General features: G+C 43.3%; 2 protein-coding genes across 9 annotated transcripts in view; one reads left to right on the top strand and one right to left on the bottom strand.

The window, feature by feature from the left end:
- LOC135221912 (uncharacterized) overlaps positions 1-20,032 on the top strand; it is a 114,204-nt gene that overhangs the window by 63,982 nt on the left and 30,190 nt on the right. For all 3 annotated transcript variants that reach the window (XR_010316121.1, XM_064259928.1, XM_064259927.1), the window contains one exon: positions 6,253-6,530. Coding sequence is in view for 2 of the 3 variants with exons in the window: in XM_064259928.1 (XP_064115998.1) it covers positions 6,253-6,295 (43 nt within the window). In the remaining variant the exon portion in view is untranslated. The remainder of the gene's footprint in view (positions 1-6,252; positions 6,531-20,032) is intronic.
- Positions 4,904-20,032, bottom strand: part of LOC135221910 (uncharacterized) — a 210,092-nt gene continuing 194,963 nt past the window's right edge. For all 6 annotated transcript variants that reach the window (XM_064259919.1, XM_064259918.1, XM_064259921.1 and 3 more), the window contains one exon: positions 4,904-5,499. In XM_064259919.1, the coding sequence (XP_064115989.1) occupies positions 5,006-5,499 (494 nt within the window). In that variant the 3' untranslated portion in view covers positions 4,904-5,005. The remainder of the gene's footprint in view (positions 5,500-20,032) is intronic.

Genomic DNA, 20,032 nt, shown 5'->3' with positions numbered 1-20,032 from the left:
CAAAGTTCTTAATAACATTTTATCGCATAAGCGGATAAGTAACAAAATTTCGAAAGAGCTCTCATTCTTTAGTCAGAGGCTCATCCAGGAAAAAGACTTATAGACTACGTCCATGAAGTCTTATGTCAAATATCATAAGAAGCTTGAACTTTCCTTTTCGATCTTCGGTTCTCACTTGAGGATTTCCATTTGAATAATATTATTCCTTTTCTTGGCAAAGAGAATGAAGACAGTCGATTTCCATTCTCTCTCTTCCTCGTCGAGGAAAGAATGTAGTAGAGAATTATATGTTCAAGTGACTGCAATACTTAGGTATTTTAACTTCGCGTCATATTACTAATGTAAAGTTCAAGTCATACGACGCATATCGTGGTTACCTCTACAGATGGCAACCGAAAGGACTGTTATTTAAGTGTATTTAATCGGTACTTCTGCAAACTTCCAGGAGTTCCGGTGTAAGGGACAATGCTTGAAGGTATTGTTACAACAACACCAACTCAGCTTCTGCATGTAGCGAATTATGTTTCGCTTAAATATGCCTGCTTGAGAATTTTCTTATGATCGATAATAGTAAACGAACCTATTTCCTTCGTAGAAGAGAGTAGCTGGTAACTCAGGCAGAATAGTGCGAAACGAGAGGTTGCTGTCATTGTGGATGACGCATATATTTAATCGGTACTCCCGGCAACTTTCCAGAGTTTCCGATTTAACATTTGGTTAATTAAGCGTAATGTTACGACAACACAAAATCAGCTTCTGTATTAGCGAATTCTGTTTCGCTTAGATATGCCAACTTGAGAGTTTCTGTTCAAATAATGGAAAAATCTATTCCTTAGATGAATAGAATAGCTGGCAACTCGGCATAAGACTGCGAGAAGGTGAACATAAGCTGCTGCCTGTAACTGTCACAGTGTCTCACACTGTCACCAACTCAGTGTTAGGTAGCTCGTTGTACTGCTCAGTCGGTTACGTCTCTCTCTCCCGCGGGATTGATTTACGAACCGTATCTCTGCCCTACAATCATGACTTTCGCCTCGGGTTGAGGGGATTTCTGGTAATCATGAATAAACGACTTCCTTTTGCTAAGAAATTTTCAACAGAGATATCTCTTAGACATGTTCGGCGCTGCTTACCGCACTGTAACAGAAATTCTGTACGAGTCTACCGCAGCATAGCACTATAATAATGCTCTCCTGCTTATGCAAAGCGCAGCCTTATTAGGGAAGGAAGCATGCTTAGTGAGGGAATGGATGAGTCTGCTGGGGACCATTTCCTCGCTGGAGAAGCTTGTTTCCCTGAATAGACTGCAATTCAGACCTCTACAGTTTTTCCTACAGGAGAACTGAAATAACATCAAAGATCTAGAGATAATTCTAAACGTCTCTCAATGGGTTAAGGATCACTCAGGTGATAATGAGAGGGAGCCAGGCATCCGGACAGAGGTCCTGGCACATAATCTAAAAGAATTGGAAGCAATTTGGTTGGCTCTCCAGTTCCTCGAAGAGTGAGGTTTTGGGTCGAGTGGTCCAAATCATCTCAGATAATTCCGCAGCTCTCTCATATCCCAAGAAAAGAGAGATGGTTATCGGCATAGGCACGGAACGTAACGATCCTTAAGAGGTTCGTTACACGATTGCACGTCCGTGCGGATCTTCTCGATCGACGGCAGCAACTACTGACGTTTGACTTTTGAGTAATCCTCGCTTAGAAGTATGTCGAGAGTTGTGGAGACTTTGGGGACGTCCTTTCGTAGATTTTGCAATATTGAAGACGAAGAAGCTTCCTTCTACGTTGCGCCCTTCACTTATTCTCGGATCCGATGTTCGCGTGGTTAGCAATAGGACGCCATCCTATAGTATGGAATGGGGATAGTTGGTTAGCCCTTTTCCCTATTCAAAAGCTTAGGAAATGTAATAAGATAATCGCTGGCGTCAGAGGGAGTGAGAAAGACGCTGATCGCCCCATGTTGGCCTTCGAGAGGCTGGATTCACAGAGGTCACGTCCTTCAGAGAGCACTTTCCAAGGACCCTTCCCGAGAGAATCGGTCTACTCTAACAGCCTCACTTCGAGAGGTACCTAAAATCTCTCCGATCTGAGTCTGAATGCGTTCAGACTGTCAAGAAGCGAGAGGATCTTCAAGATTAATTGCAAGTCTCATTGCCAAAGCAAAGCAGTGCTGCATATTTTGCAGTGTACCAATCGGAGTGGGCCGTTTCTGGACATAGGGCCAGGAAGAATGACTGTTCCTCTCCTCTGACCTCTGTGAATGACTTTACCGCCTTCCCATTCCGTCTGAAGTATGGGATAAGCTAACAGTCCCAACGATTGTAGAATACGGAAATATGTTGTTGACGGCCTCTAGGCTCAGAGATTCGGATCTGTCAAACAACAAAGCCCTTCACGATCTTTGAGGTCTGCGGAAATCTTGATGGAACTTAGACGTAGTCTGAAGTTCTTGATGTCAAAGCATTTCGAACCTCTCCTTTCTGTAAACTTAATACACGTGACCAGAAAGGCTAATTTTCTAACCACTCTAGCTACGGAAATGAGGGTTAGTGAGGTTTTTTTTTTTTAGCCATCATCAGAGGTTTTGGCTTTAGAGGACATAATTCGGTGTCCTCTAAGCCTTCCGTTCTTGCTAAGAACGAAAAACCCGTCTAACCCTTGGCCCAGAGGCCTGGAGATCAAGGGGATGGCACAAATTATTGGGCAAGAGCCACAGAGAGTCCTGTGCCCTGTCGGGGCTCTCAAGTTTTATCTTGATAAAACTAAAGAAAGTCAAGGTCATTCGGACAATCTGCGGTGTTGTTCCGTAAAAAGACCAGACTTGCCCATGTCGAAGAACGCCCTGGCGTTATTTTTAAGGAGTCTTTTCTAAGAGGCTCATTCGTCATGTTTGAACAAAGATTTGAAACCTTTTAAAGTAAATGCTCACGAGGTGAGGGCGCGGCCTCGGAAGCATTTCAACAGAGCATGACACTCAGTATATATCCTGAGTGCCACGTTTGAGCGAAGCAACTCTGTGTTCGCTTCACACTCCCGACGGGATGTGAAGACGACATATGAGATCTGCGAGTCGCTAGGACCATACATATCCGTAGAAATATTATTGGAGGCAGGAAGCAGCACGAATCCTATCCTATAGAAAAAGGGATAGGTGTGCTTTTAACTTTGAAGGGTTGGTCGCTTGAGGCGCTTTCCCTTTCGTTAGCCTAGAAGTTATGGGACTAACTTCGATAGGTTAGGTCAGGTGGTGGTTTTAGCTTCGTTGCCCTCACAGTATGGTCAATATGGTCTAGTCACATTGTGGTCACGCCCCCGTTGACAGATCATCTAGAGCGCACCAACTACACAGGTCACTACCTTGTTGGCAACTCTAGTAAAGCAAAAGCAGACTTCGGTGACAGTAATCAAGAAGTCAGCTATGCTAACAGGTAAGGAATCAAGATGTCAATCATCTGCACTTGAGGTGTTTCCTAAATCCTTCTATTCTGTCCCTTCCCACCTCCAATGGTGGGATTCAGCTATATATATATCTGACAGTAAGTTTCATGAACAAATGTTATTGTTATGATACAATAAAGTTTGTTCATACTTACCTGGCAGATATATATAATTAAAGTACCCACCCACCTCCCCTCAGGGGACAGGGTGGTATGAAAAAGTCTGAATAGAAAATGGAATGATTCCTGATATCCGCCTCCCAGCGGCGGGAATGGGTACTAACCACCTGGCCGCCCACTGCGTGTGCCGGGAGTTTTGAAATTCTGTCGGACGTCGGAGAATACAGCTATATATATATCTGCCAGGTAAGTATGAACAAACTTTATTGTATCATAACAATAACATTTTCATATTATTTACTGTATATCTAACATTAATATTATAATAATAGTATTAAATCATGTGGGTACTCACTGGTGGTGAATGTTGATAATAGATGATGATGATGATGAATTAGATGTGCAGTCCGATGAATGACAATGAAGATATGACTGCACAGCAAAGTAGAGGAATTACATCTCCTCTGAGGTTGCCTCTTCACCTTCTTCAGGGGTTTCGGGAGGCACCACCTTCTTGAGGTAATTGAACATGTTAACAAAGGTGGTATGGTAAGGCTGCATGAGCTCATTAAGCGTATTGGTAAAATTTGTGGCCCTTTCTTCATTCTTAGCCCATGCCTTTACCACTGTCTACATCTACCTGGCTTTCCTGTTTAATTTGTACAGACTACAAAATTATTCAAAACCCTGGTCCGTTGGTGGGATAGTTGAGAGACCGACAAGAAGTTCTTCAAGAACGACCTCCCCAAGTATTTTACCTTGTTCATATTAGTTCACGATGCAGGCGACTCCGCTTTTAGACACGTGTAATGGGCTGCTACTTCTCTATGACTTTTGCCCTCTCTTAACAATTGTCTACTTTCTCATTTGTCATCAACTGTAGGGGCCTCTGGTGCTTAGGCTTTTTGCCAGAAGCCTTAGGAGAAGCAGAGAATTCAAAGGACATTGTTGTGGATGATTTCAAAGAATATTCTTAGTCCATAGTATATACCTACTGTACACACAAAAAACTCACAAACAAGAGAACATTGAACTGTATTGGGTCAATTGGGTGTAATTGCACATAAGTATATGTAAATTGATATTCTGCATATACTGTACATTTAAGTGTATTGAAAACAAGCCGAATTATCTGTCTCTTGTCACGAATTTTCAAAAATTTGCATCTGATGCATTGGTAGTTAGCCTGTCAGCTGTATGCAATGAGTGGAGTAAACAAAACCATAGCACAGCACGTTGTTTATTTATGATAAATTTCATACAGAGCCCATATTTTATTCCAATACTACTCAAACAATATTGCACAGAATCTCACATTTTTCCCTACAAAATCATTAAAAAATATTTTTACATAAGTGGATGAAGAAACATACTAAAATTGTTTTTTCCAATATCCTTGTAAAATAGGGGTCCGTCTTATACGCCACCAAATACGGTAACAGTCATCTAACAGCAATTAATGCAACATTTCTAGGTGAGACAGCAACATCAAAGACTTCTTCAAGCCAGACTTTCTCAAACTTTGCTTCTTTTAAGTAAGTTACTCTGTCTAATAATACTAATGCTTCTAATACTGGTTGCAGGGCTAGTTGAAGACCCGTCAAGGGTTCAATTAAATAAAACATGCCCTTATATTCAGTAAAACAGGCTTCCAAACCATTCCTAATGAACTCTTTTGACATTGGAGGTCTCTCCTGCAGTGTTAATGAAACACTGCAGTTATCACTTGAGGATAAGCAACTGTCTCTTTCTGAAGCCTTTTTAGTTTTTGAAAAGGATTCCTCTACTGTGAAACTCTCGGCTTTTCCATAAAAACTTTGACTCATAATTGGTATGAACTCATAATTTTCAAGTACATTTGTTATGTATTCAGTGAAACTGAAAAACTTTGACTTCCGTGCACAGCGTCTACGGCACTTCTTCAAAGTAAAGCCTTCTGAAAGGTAAAAAAAACAATAATATTAATTTACACTGCTCTTGCCTTCAGATTGCAATTAAAGCTTATAAAACCTAATGCCTCCATGACAACATTGTAAAGGGACTTATAGCTGTTGTTCACCAGCTATGCACTATATATTGATTGGGTTGAAAGTACTATACAGTAACTCATGTTTTCAAAAGTTTTTTTTATAACTAAGCAAAATTCAAAAATCTACACTAAGTGCATTTAAACAGACAACCGTTCCTTTAAACATACTTGTAATGTAAGTTTCCTGTAGACAGTGAGATAAATAATATTAAAACTTCTTTATTTTGTTTCACAGATACAAACAATATAGCATACAGTACTTTAGAAGTGTCTATTCTGGCAGTCAAAGAGCAGAAACATATCTTGCTTGAAGGAGTACCCTTTAAATATATTGTATATAGTGAAGTGGAATTCACAATGAAACTATATACTTCATGATAAATATAATGGGTTTATATAGATGAATCAAAATTTATCATATATGTTCTGATGTTCCATACTAAAATCAAATACATCACTTAAAATATACTGCATCAGTACTTGGAAGACAAGAGATTAACCTCAGTCCTTGAGCTTCAAGAAAAAGAAGCGAACTGTAGTAGCAAAAATTATCTTCAATCAATCCCACTGTTTACCGAAGACATGAATTTATTAGGGAACTTATAGTCTTCTTTATGGTCTGTGCCTATTACAGTTTATTAAATGTACTTATGATTTCAGGCTTGGTATATGTATATGGTTGATGTGTCAAGAAATGGTATAGTCATACTATGTGTTGTGTATGGAGATGGTCAAACATTTAGGGAGGGATACTGAACCACTGGAAAACTTCTGAACACATGACAGAGCTCAAGCCCTTCTCAAGAAGTTTTTTATTTGGAAAAATGTCTATTTGACTAATGGAAAATTAAGACTCCTCATCCTATTCCATCTATACTTGCCAGCTAGTCCACCTTCTCAACTGTGACACCTCCATCTACTTTTGGTCTTCCTGCAAGGTGATGTGAAAAGTTATAAAAAATTATAACCGGTATTTAAAATAAAATAATATGCTTAGTGAAGCAACTTGAAAGGTTTCCATAGAACAGAATATCCATACAAGTTAAAAGACAAAACGGAAAATAACAGCTTCTCAGCCCTTCTACTAATATGTCCTAACTGTCTCTTTCTTTAAAATCAGTCTATTTTGCAACCCCTGGACACCTTATCTATGACTGCTATATGTAATTTGAGCTTTCCAATGAACTTCTGCCATGAAACTTAGCATTGTTAAAGTTGCATATTTTCAAAATCTCTCAATCTTCGCCAGTATCCATGTGACATGGAGAAGTAAAGGCCTTACAAATGTATGTATGGATTTGCTGTTTAATAATAGGATTGGTTTATTTAAAAATAGTTGAGAAATCTCGTTCCACTTCACCCATAGTTGCTATTTATCTTATTGCCCTCCTAATACCTGCTTCCATGTCCACTGGGTCCCAAAGGCAATAGAAGTGTTCCAGCTCTTCTAAGGCCAACACTATTGCTACAACATGGTGCTTTTTTCTCCCCATGCTGCTCCTGTACATTTCAGGCATGTTAAATCTTTATCCAAATATGTTTTGCAATTCTAATACTATCATGTGATCCCATCTGTTTCATTTTCAAACATCTAACTCACCTGGTAGTTATATATATAGCTTACGTCCCTGACGTCACGGCAGAATTTCAAAACTCGCGGCAATCGCCGATTGGGTAGTCAGGTGCACCACCTGTGCGCCCTCTACCAGGTACGTAGCACCATACCAACTATTCCTCAGATCTTCCCTGCCGCCGCTACGGTGACATCGTTGGAACTTCGCTCGTTATAGCCCGTGTCTTTTGCAGTAATTATTTGGTGAAGTACACTTGGGCTTTGGCTTTCCGCTTGATTGGATTTTGATTTCGTTTCGATATTGTTGGTTTGACCTTTGCTTGTTTTTGATCTCTCTTTTTGATTTCTCATCATGTCTGATTCTGCTTCAAGTTTGAGAATGTGTGTGAAAGGTTGCAAGACTAGACTTGCTAAATCCTCTTTAGATCCTCATTCTATTTGTAGTAAATGCAGAGGAAAAGTTTGTGAGATAGGTGATAGATGTGATGAATGTGTGGGCTTGCCTGAGACTGAATGGATTGAATATTACCGCTATGTGCGTAAATTAGAGAAGGATAGGATAAGGAGAGCGAAGAAGACCTTGTCTCGCTCCTCCATAGACAGTCAAGGAATAGATAGTTCTCTATCCCTCGATAATCCTATTGATCCTCCTCCTGTTGTATCATTACCAAATCCAGTTTCAGAAACAGATAAAAGTCCATCATTACAGGACATGATGACGGCCATTCAAGCCCTTGGTCAACGGGTAGAATCCCTGGCACAAGACAGGGATAAATTATGGTCTAATATGAGAGATATTAAAGTGAATAGTGAAATTAGTGCAAGTGCAGTGGAGGGTGCGGCCGCTCGGACTTGTCGTGCTCCTAGTCCTAGACCTCTTCCAAGCTCACCAACCCCTGTGAGAAGGAAAGTCGACCGACGAAGGGAGGCGAGAGGTTTTAGCTCCCGAGCGGTCGTTCCCCTCGAGCGTCACCTGTAGACGATCCCCAGGACGCCCTCACCCTCGCTATAGGAAAGGCGAGGTTTAAAGTGTTTTCTTCGTCTTCTGACGACGCAGTACCCAGACGGGGCTGGCGTCAGACTTCTAAATCCAGACCCATTAAAAGGAAATCCAGGACGCCGAGCGTCTTGATACTGGACGCCAGGACGATATACGTCAAGAGCGTCCAGGATGTAGTCATTGGAGCAGCACCCCGAGCGCTTCCCTTCAGGTTCCGATATTTGCTCTCCTACCAAATTAAGACGTAAGACGTCGCACAGGCGACCATCGTCTTTGGTAGGAGGCAAGGAAATATTGGAAAGGGGGAAACCTTCGGTGCAAACTGCAACTCCGGATCGTTTCTCTTTCGATTCCGATGCTTGCTCTCCTGCCAATCAAGACGCATGATGTCGCACAAGCGGCCGTCGTCTTTGGCAGGAAGTAAGGAAGGATCGGACGAAGGGAGACTTTCGGTGCGTGCTACAACTCCTGTTCGCTTCCCTTTCGTCTCCGATGTTTGCTCTCCTACCAATATAAGACGTAAGATACCGCACAGGCGGCCGTCGTCTTTGGTAGGAGTAAAGGAAGCATCGGACGATTGGATGCCTTCAGTGCATGCTCCTGCTCCTCCTTCGGATTGGCGTTCTTCAGGCCTTTCATCTCAAGACGAACAGAATGAAGAGAGAGAGATTGACTTTGCAACTTCTCTAGTCTGTTCCCAGCAGCAAGAAGCTCCACAGTTTTCCGTACTGCAAGATTTTAAGCAGAAACTCTCCTCTCTTATGCAGTCATATCAACCTGCTACTCTTACTGTTAAACGCCAGGACGACGCGTTTTAAAGCACGACGACAGGACGAAAAACGTCTTGAAACAAGACGCCAGGATGAAAAACATCTTGAAGCAATACAAGCAGGACGATATGCGTCTTGAAACAAGACGCCAGGATGAACACAATCTTGAAGCAAGACAGCAGGACGATAAGCGTCTTGAAGCAAGACGCCAGGACGAAAGAAGTCTTGAAGGAAGACACCAGGACGAAAAAAACGTCTTGAAGCAAGACGCCAGGACGAAAAACGTCTTGAAGCAAGACGCAAGGACGAAAAACGTCTTGAAGCAAGACGCCAGGACGAAAAAACAAAAAACGTCTTGAAGCAAGACGCCAGGACGAAAATCGTCATGAGACAGGATGCAGGACACCAGGCATCAAGGTACTGGACGACAAGACTCCAGGCATCAAGAAACTGGACAGCAGGATGCACAAACGCAAACATGACATCGCTACATCAGTTGTGTCTCAATCAGAAGAAAGGAATGAAGACATCCCCCATTCTCCTTTTGATCAGATGCAAGTCGTTTCCGAGGAAGAATATCAAACAGATCTACAACCTCAGCCAGATCTTAAAAGGCTTATGAAAGTTTTTGCGGAACTTTTTCCAGAAAGTTTTGTGCCAGCTGCCCCTCGTTCTCCACCTTCAGAGTTCACTTTAGGGAAGGCTTCTAAAGAATCCGACTTTACGAAGATGGTATTATCACGCTCTTCGAAAAGAGCCTTGAAATTAATGAAGGAATGGATGGACTCTAAGAAAGACCAGGGAAAAACAGCTTTTCTCATTTCCTCCGGCCAGATTAGCTTCCAATCCAGAATCCAGCATCTGGTACGACACTGGAGAAGTCCTAGGTTTGGGAGTCCAGCTTCTTTCCCATGGGGACTTCTCTAGTCTTGTGGACTCTTCTCGTCGGACGGCCATGGGGAAGACGAAAGTGTTTTGGTCTTCCTCTGAAATGGACCACCTCCTCAAAGGGATTTTTAGAGCTTCGAAGTCTTTAACTTCCTAGACTGGACTCTGGGTTTCGTTGGGAAAGAAATTGAAAAACTTGAAGTCTACCAAAACGGAAGAACTCGTTCACCTTATGTCATGCATTGACAAAGCGCTTCGAGACGGGTCGAACGAGCTAGCAGCCCTTTTCTCAGCTGGAATCTTGAAGAAAAGGGCCCAATTTTGTTCTTTTCTTTCGAGTGGAGTAACGCTCACTCAGAGAGCGGAACTGCTTTTCGCTCCCCTTTCGACTCATCTTTTTCCGCAATAGTTTGGTAAAAGAAAGTATCCTCAGCTCTGACTCAAAAAGCGACACAAGATCTGATGACTAAAGCAGCAAGGAGAGTTGTTCCGTCAAGTTTTGCAGGACAGAAAACTTAAAGAAACCACTCCTCTACCACGTAGTTTCTCGGCCCTTTCGAGGTAGATCCCTCAGGAGAGGGAATGCAAGACCTATTACAAAAAACTCCAAGAAAAGAGGCTTCAGAGGAGGAAGTAATAAGTCTGACAAAGTTCTTCTTCAGACAGTGGTAGGAGCCAGACTCAAAAATTTCTGGCAAACATGGGAGAAAAAAGGGAGCAGATCCTTGGTCTATTCAGCTTCTCAAAGAAGGATACAAGATCCCTTTCTGGAAAAACCCCCCTTAGCAGAAAAGACCGATCGATCTGTCAGCCAAGTACAGAGAGGAGTCCAAGACTCTAGCGATACAACAAGAGGTTTCTATGCTAATTCAGAAGGAAGCAATAGAAAGAGTTCAGAACCTGGAGTCTCCGGGGTTTTACAATCGATTATTCCTGGTCCCCAACCCCAAGAACTCGGTGGGCGGATGGAGACCGATTTTGGACGTGAGTTCCCTGAATTTTTCGTGAAGAAAACAAAATTCACTATGGAGACAACGAAATCAGTTCTTGCTGCAGTCAGACGAGACGACTGGATGGTTTCGTTGGATCTCCAGGATGCTTATTTTCACGTCCGATCCACCCAAACTCCAGAAAGTACCTAAGATTGGTTTACAAGACAGAAACATTTCAATTCCGAGCTCTTTGTTTCGGTCTAAATACCGCACCTCAAATTTTCACAAAACTTATGAGCAACGTAGCAGCAATGCTACACAAGACGCGCGCATCAGAGCCTCATTGTATCTGGACGATTGGCTCCTCAGAGCCCATTCCTACGCCAACTGTCTGGAGAATCTTCAGAAAACAATTCGATTATCAGAAGACCTAGGCCTTCTGATAAACCACCAGAAATCCCAACTGATCCCATCCAGGAAATCTTGTACTTGGGGAATGAGGATTCAGAGTCAGGTTTTTTCGGGCTTTTCCGTCCACATTGAGAACGGAACAAGCTTTAGAGAAAATAAGAAACTTCTAAAGAAACAGAAGTGCTCTGCGAGGGAATGGATGAGTCTGCTGGGGACCTTTTCCTCGCTAGAACAGTTTGTCTCCTTGGAAGACTGAACCTACGCCCTCTGCCAGTTTCATCTAAATCAGCATTGGGACAAGAAGACACTAGAGTCAATGTGTATTCCTGTTTCGAACGACATGAAACACTATCTACAGTGGTGGAACGATCCCGTCAAGCTCCAGGAAGGCCTCTCCCTAGAGCAGAGGAACCCAGACCTAGTGTTGTTTTCCGACGCCTCGGACTCGGGCTGGGGAGCAACACTGGGGAAGTTAGAAGTCTCGGGCTTCTGGAACAAGGAGCAAGTAAAGTTCCACATCAATCTGAAAGAATTGACTGCAGTTTTCCTAGCTCTCAAGGAATTAGAGAGCGTAGTCCGGAACAAAGTGGTACAGTCAACTCGACAACACAACGGCGTTGGCCTACATCAGCAAACAAGGCGGGACTCACTCAGTCTCTCTATACAGAGCAGCAAGAGAACTGCTCCTCTGGACAAAAGGAAAAAACGTGATTCTAGTAACACGCTTCATTCAGGGAGAAAGAATGTGAGAGCAGACATCCTGAGAAGCAGAAAACATCAAGTCTTGACAACAGAATGGACTCTCCATCAGGAAGTTTGCAAGAGTCTATGGCGAATCTGGGGGCGCCCTTGCATAGATCTCTTTGCAACAGCGCAGACAAGACGGATGGAGACTTACTGTTCTCCAGTCCCAGACCCCGAAGCAATCCACATAGATGCGTTCTCTGAATGGACACATCTAGACGTGTACGCCTTTCCCCCATTCAAAGTGGTACACAGAGTGTTACAAAAGTTTGTGGCTCACGAAGGAACCAGGATGACTCTAGTGGCACCCTTCTGGCCGACAAGAGAATGGTTCACAGAAGTACTGGAATGGATGGTGGACACCCCAAGAAGCCTTCCGTTAAGAGTAGATCTACTCAAACAGCCCCACTTGGAAAGGTATCACCAAAACCTCCAAGCTCTTCAGCTAACTGCCTTCAGACTATCGAAAAACTCACAAGAGCTAGAGGATTTTCGAGGGAGGCAGCGAGTGCAATTGCAAGAGCAAGGAGGTCTTCAACCATTAAGTATACCAATCGAAGTGGGAGACTTTTAGAGGATGGTGCAGGGACACTCTATTTCCTCTTCCAGTACCTCTGTGACTCAGATAGCAGATTTTCTGCTATACCTCAAGAAGAGACGTAACCTTTTCTGCTTCTACTATCAAGGGTTATAGGAGCATGCTAGCAGCTGTCTTCAGGCATAGAAACCTTAATCTATCTGATAATAAGGATCTACAAGATCTTCTTAGATCCTTCGAGACAACTAAGGAAAGAATACAATCCTCAACATCTTGGAATTTGGATGTAGTCCTCAAGTTTCTCATGAGTGACAGGTTCGAACCCATACAGGAAAACATCCCTTAAGGACCTCACCATGAAAACTCTCTTACCTGATTAGCCTAGCAACAGCAAAGAGGGTCAGCGAAATCCATGCCTCAGCAAAACTGTAGGTTTCAGACAGGGCAAAGCCATTTGCTCGCTACAGTTGGGATTCCTAGCCAAAACGAACGCCCCTCTCAACCCTGGCCCAAGTCATTCGAAATTCCGAATAACCTCTCGGATCTCACGGGGTGAGGAAGTAGAGAGAGTTCTTTGTCCGGTAAGGTCTCTGAGGCATTACTTGGAGAGAACGAGACAAATACGTGGCACTTCAGAAGGGCTTTGGTGTTCGGTCAAGAAACCCTCTCTGCAAATGTCGAAGAATGCGCTATCCTTTTTTATAAGGCAATTAATTAGGGAAGCGCATTCAGCATGTACTGAAGCAGATATGAAGCTACTTAAAGTTAAGACTCACGAGGTTAGAGCTGTAGCAACCTCGGTAGCATTTAAACAAAATAGATCTCTTCAGAATATCCTGGACGCAACATTCTGGAGGAGCAAGTCAGTTTTTGCGTCGCACTATCTTACGCAAGTGCAAACTTTGTATGAAGACTGCTACACACTGGGTCCGTTTGTAGCAGCTCTTTCAGTAGTGGGAAAAGGGTCTACCCCTTAAAACCCATAATCCAATACTCTTTCTTCTCTTGGAACTATTGAAAAGTTATGGTTGTTTGTGGAGACTGGATGCAGTCTTCCACAATCATTGATCTTTAGTCAGGTGATCAACTTGTTCCTTAGTAGTGCCCGGAAAACAAGAGTATTGTAGGGAGTCTAGTCACATAGAGGTTTGACCGGTTGACAGTCTCCAAGAGGTCTTCAGCCCCCTGGGTGGATCGCTGGACCTCATAAGGAAAGCAGACACAATGAGACAGGATATCATTAAAGTCAGCTTCCTTAACAGGTACGAACCCGTAAGTTGTTTTTATTAACACTTATGTCAATTCCAACGATGATAGCTGTTTCTGACCCTCCACCAAAGGTGTTAATCAGCTATATATATAACTACCAGGTGAGTTAGATGTTTGAAAATGTTATTTTCATGATAAAATAAATTTTTGAACATACTCACCTGGTAGTTATATATAATTAAATTCCCACCCTCCTCCCCTCTAGAAACTATGGGCATGGAAGATCTGAGGAATAGTTGGTATGGTGCTACGTACCTGGTAGAGGGCGCACAGGTGGTGCACCTGACTACCCAATCGGCGATTGCCGCGAGTTTTGAAATTCTGCCGTGACGTCAGGGACGTAATCTCTATATATAACTACCAGGTGAGTATGTTCAAAAATTTATTTTATCATGAAAATAACATTTTGCTAAAGTACAGAGATTTCCTACAACTCTCCAAAGGAATCTGCATGGCCACTTTTTATTCCCCCTTCTGCTCTATCTTTGAACAAGAAACTTATTTCAATTTCTTTTGACAATTGCCATTGTATACTCTAGATTTCTGGTTAAAGTAGTATTGCCCATCTGTTTGCTTGTCTTTGTGCACTATAAAATTTTCCAAATCAATGAATGTTATGTATTGCTTCCACTTTGAATGGTACTTCTTGTGTAGTTGTTTTATAATAACAGCTGCCTCTGTAGTTGATTTCTTTGGCATATCCAACCTAACAATTGTTGATAATTTTTTTTACTAAGCTATTACTCCACCACCTTCTCAAATATTTTCATAGAACTAAATTAGTTTTATTAATTTTGTTTCACTGAGTAGTGCACCTAATTTTACAACAAACAGTATTACTGTTATATTTTGTTACCCAGTCTTAGCACACTGTATTCGTGGATTTTAGCTACTAGAATTCACTTGTGTTTGTGGTCCCTATCCCCTGCAAATACCAGGGATTAACTGTATAAATGGTTGAGCATTTGTTATGATGATGAAAATGTGCAGCATATTCCATATTGCCAGAGGAGTAAGGAAAGATGCCAGAATGCAGAGTTCCAGACTGGTGCATGTGGACAAAGAAGGGCCATACATATGGAGAAGTATCCAATATCTGATTTTCTGGCCAATCTTAGAAAGGTCCTATTTTTTATAATGGTAGTATTTCAGTAGGGAGGTTGTGCATTAGCCAACTTACTACCTTAAAGTACTATTAAAGCCTTTTATAAGCATCCGCATCAGTGATACCGCCAGTCAGACAATCTAACAGTAAGTGTAATAAAAGAGCTTCAATACTGGTCAATGTTAGCATGCATGATATCTGCAGTGATTAAGGTAAATCTTGCTTTGATTTGATTTTACCTTTGCAGCTCAGGTTTTATGCTTTAAGAATATGCTTGTGAAACAGCCTCTCTACCTTTAAGATCTACCCATCACTCCTGGGATGGTTAAGTTGTTTTACTCTATTACCACCTTCCACTACAACAATTATCAAGAGGAAAGAAGTTCTAATCAGCATTATTCCAAGATTTGTTTAATATGGGTCATCCGAAAGCTCTGCACAATCATTTTTGACTCAGAGTTCCTTTGACCTTAATAACATCACAAAGGCCTCCATCTTCTTGGACTTCTATCTAGTATATGCAACTAAGAACCCTCAAAAAACTGCCCAGCCACTTAAGCTTGGACACTAGAGGCGTCATGATTATTACAGGTATAGTGCATCCTTTTCCTTGCTTACCGGCGGCATCAGTTGACAGCATTTCGGTTTTACGAAGCTTGGCTAACGACAAAATGTTAATCAGGTTTTTGGCACTGGTAAGCGATTTTCGGCACCAATAAATGGTTCATCAGTGTCAGTAAGCGATTTTCTGGGCTTGTAAGCTCTTTATCAGCATTGGTAAGCAGTTTATCAGCATCAGTAAGCAATTTTAGGGGCCAGTAATGGTTTATCAGCGTCAGTAAGCAATTTTCTCCCAGTTAATGATTTATCGGTTAAGCAGTTTATCAGCACCGATAACCAGTTAATGGCACCTTTAAGCAGTTTATCAGTGCTTAAGGTGTTGTAAACACCATTTATTACCATATTTACTGTGATGTTCCTGTTAACAACAGTTTTTGGTTATTGGCTGTTAACCAAGGACTACCTATAACTACTTTTTATATGTAACATGTTAGGAAGTACCTCCACAATCCTTGACATACTGTACTTCCATTCCATTGGTACTGAGCAGAAACCTGATGACGTGGTGAAGGCTTTCTTTGGTAGGCAGAGTCTGGAGTGGCATTTACACTTTTTAGCCACCACCATCTTCCTTAAAAAATATTGGTGAGAATGGAGCCTAACCCTGGGGTCATCAAATGTTCTGGAGCCACCTTGGTACTTGAGCATCACAGTCATTACATATTTCTTTTTGAAGCCTAAGATCATAAAAGACTAATCACAAGTGACAGTCCAAACTAGAAAAGCATATAATAAAAAGAAAAACTGTGAATCTATCAAAAGTAAGAAAGTAAAAGGGGAGGCTGGAGACATTACTGATCTAAGCCCACTTAACCACTTCCAGCTCCTGATCATCTTGAAGGATGCAACTAGGGCTTCCATTCTTCATATTAATTAAGATTTCTTGGTGTTTACCAATCCAAGGCCAAGTATTCACGATTAGGTTTACTTGACAGTTCTTCTGTCAGTTAATCGAATCCAGTGTTTAACTAACGTGTAGTCGCTAGTTTATGGGCAGAGTCAGTCCACTCATCAAAAAGGATGAATTGATGGATTTACCCAAAGTTCTTCCGACTGACTGACAGCTGATTGCATGTGTGGATGGGTAAGAGTGATGTCATGGCATTCGGACTTGTAGCCAAGTCAAAGGTCTTAGTGACGGCAAAGATGGCGAAGAGGTCTTCTTTCATCTCCTACAGCAACCGCAGAGCCTCCCCAGGAAACATACACTTGAAGAATAGCGAAGAATTTAGCAAGAAAATCCATTGCCGATAGAAGTGGAAGAGAGATGGCTCCTCACTTGAATGCAGCACCATCAAATTATGCAGTCAAAAGAAGCCAAGACGTCACAGGCCCATTTGTGATGTCACACAGCCGATTACTGTTACAAAGAGAGAGAAATCATTGTGTAGTGCAGAAAAACATAAAGCATAACCATACTACAATTTTTCACATGACAAAAGGGTACCATAGGCAGATGATATCCACACATCAGAAAAGCAATCTATAAGGTTGGTATCCCCGCATGATGATGCAGTATTGTTGGTGAGCAAGAAGGAGCCCCGATGACAGCAAGGAATACACTGCCGGCAGCACTGACTCAGTTCCAAACGCTCTCTTCCCAGCACCAACAAGCATACCAAATTGGTGAAGTGGCATCTCTGTCAGAGGGAAGTGAAGCAGAGGGGCTCCCAAGTTCTGAGTGGAATACTGCCGCTGCCAGACTTCCAGGCAAGAAGCAGGGCTGACAACTGAAGAGCCTGTAAAGAAACAAATAACATGCTCTCTCCCTCAGGAAATAATATTTCTATCCTGTGGGAGTGAAAAGAATTATTTCTGGGCTCAGCTCGTGTCGCTGCGCGAAATATCCTTTAATCTATTATTTCTAGGGTAAATGTACTAACACATACCAGAGAATAAATAAATAAAGAAAAAGGTCAGTATAACTGACTCGCTCACTCTCCCAGAGAGTGTCGGTATGAACACTATGGCGAGTGAGACCACTACCACGAGCCAAATGCCAATAGAATACTCCCACTACAAAATCCCCCAAGAGGAGAGCCGACCCACAGAGTGGGCAGCACCTACTACTACTACTCCATCCCATGCTGCCGACTGCTGCGCCTCTGGTGGACATCCTTTTCAGTTAGCGCACACGAGACACACGTGCCATTTTCTTCTCTGTGTTTTTGTGCCCTTTCCTTTGGATTTTATTACCATGGAGCGTGCAGCCATCGCAGCAGCTAAGTTAAGTACTCAATGTTTATTGCCAATTGGTTTTTTCCGGCCCTGAGCACGTATTTGCCGTTTTTTAGGTATAAATACGGTCTCTAGGTCGGAAGCATGGCAGCATGGTTTTGCTGCCTCGTGGTGGGTCCGTTCTGGGTCGCCCATACCCAGAACTTCCCCTGGCTTTTGTACGCTCTATTTTTATTATCCGCTTTGTTTAGGGTAAGGTCTACACGGTTTTGTCATGCATGCATGTCTTTTACCTTATGTAGGCTCTTCCATCCAGACCCTAGCCACGGCTCTTAGTATCGGCCCCGGCTAGCTTTGAGTGGTAGACTTGCCTTCGGGTTAGTCGTACACTCCTGGATTTTTTCTCCTACTATTTTGTTTTCTTTCTTTCATTTTGTTATTCATTTTGTATATTTATGTGATATTGTTAGGTTAGGTTAAGGCGGTCTGGCTCGCTTAGCCTAGGTCATGGCCCATTGGGCCTTTATGCTACCGCTTTTCAGCTCGGTTGCTTCCCTATAGCTCATCTCTTGAATCAGTTGGTTATGTTCTAGGCTTAGTTGTTGTTCTTATCGCCCCGTGGTCACTATGTGATCACGAGGCAGCCAGACGCCTGTCCAGTCACCTTGCCCCCCTCCCGCTCTTCCATAGGGTCTGGGGGGTGGCTAGGCCTGCCCATGCTCGCTCCGCATACCCGAGCCTGCCTCCCTCTCTCCCCCCAGGCGGAGGGGGTAGAGGGACGGGACAGACCAGACTGGACTCGACCTCTCCGGCTTCTCGGTCCGGTCGGATGGTAAGGGGGGGGGACTGGCCTTTCCCCCCCTCCGTTACTACTCCGTCGCTCCGTTACTAGCCCGAGTCTGTATGCCCCTTGCTCTTTCCCACCTTACTAGGGCTCCTTTACCACCGGAGACCTGGCATCCAGCGGAAAGGTGCTAGTCTACCCCACGGGGTGGACCGGAACATACAGTCGGTCCCTTCTAAACCTCTCCGTTTCACTGAGTTATACACTCCGCCACGCACTGGACTTAGTCCGGTACGTTCGAGCTTTTAGGTTTAAGATCCATTATGTTAAACTATTAAGTTTTATCTTAAGTACTTAAACCATTCCCCCTCCCTTCATGTTTCACCGGATACCTCCGGGGTTTAAAAGCCTATTCAGGCGATTAAGGGAGGGGCTATGCCCAAATTTTTTTTCCGAGCTCCGGCATGCAACGGAGTTCTTCTGTCCTTTAGCCTGTAAGTGATATTCTTTAAGATACTCATGTGTCTTTCCACTTACAGACCACCAACTGTGAGCATCCGGGATGCGCCGCCACACTTCAGGACCCATGGGACACGAAGTTTGCCGGTCCCATGCTCCATGCGCGATCCGCACGGGGACATCCAGGTCTGGTACCATGAGACGTGTACCATATGTTACGATCTGGTGAGCCAGCTTTTAGACGGGGTAAGTATACCATCTCCGGTAGCTGGTCCTCATCTGTTTTAGTGCTTAAGTTTTACATCAATCACTCTAACTTAAGGTAAATTCAAGGGGCCTTATAGCCCCTATAATTTTAAGTTATGCTTTAAGTTAGTTTTAGTTTTAAGTTATTCTTAAATCTAATCAATACCCTCTCTTCCAGGTGCCGGCCGTGAGGGATACCGCACTGGCAACCCTGCGGGCCTGGTCGGCGGTTTCGGGAAAAACGCCGCCAAGGGTATGCCCTACATCCTGGAGAAAAGGTTGGCGGTACTAATCTTCCCCGGAGGCAAGGCGACAGGATACGTCGATCCAGTAGAGGCGGCCCCGACTATCGCCTTCATCCAGCAACAGCTGGCTGCCTCATTGACTGACCAAGGCCAGGACATCTCCTCGGAAGTCGCGACGTTGGATAGTTAATGTAGAACCTATGGAACCTATGGTAGTAGACGACCTGTTGGTCGAGGTAGGTAAGGTGGACACCCAAGGGATACCCTTGGGTGCAACTGTTTCTTCTACTCCTGCAACCTCTCCATCCTTCCAAGGCTTTACGGGGTGACGAATTATATACTCCTCCTGACGCTTCAGTTAGACCCAAGGTCAAGGGTCAAGCAGTGAAATCCTTGACAAAGACGTCGTCGTCGTCTAAGAAGACGGCTTCGGCGTCATCTTCCTCTCGTAAGTCTCCGGCTAGGAATCCCGGAGCAGAGAGATCTAAAGCTTCTGGGTCCGGCTCTAAGTCCTCGAGGAGTAAATCCTCCAGAGAGAGATCTCACACTCCGGGCAGAGTCGTCAGTTCCGCTACCCTTGGTTCCAATTCAGAGCACCCCTCCACCTCCGCAGCAGCTCCGGCTTTGGACTCCAATGCTGGTCTGTTACAACAGGTGGGCGACCTGGTTGGGTCTCT

The sequence above is a fragment of the Macrobrachium nipponense genome, chromosome 3, assembly GCF_015104395.2.
Source record: "Macrobrachium nipponense isolate FS-2020 chromosome 3, ASM1510439v2, whole genome shotgun sequence".
In the NCBI taxonomy this organism is placed as follows: Eukaryota; Metazoa; Arthropoda; class Malacostraca; order Decapoda; family Palaemonidae; genus Macrobrachium; species Macrobrachium nipponense.
The sequence above is the reverse complement of the archived record's forward strand: the minus strand, read 5'-3'. Positions and strand labels throughout refer to the sequence as shown.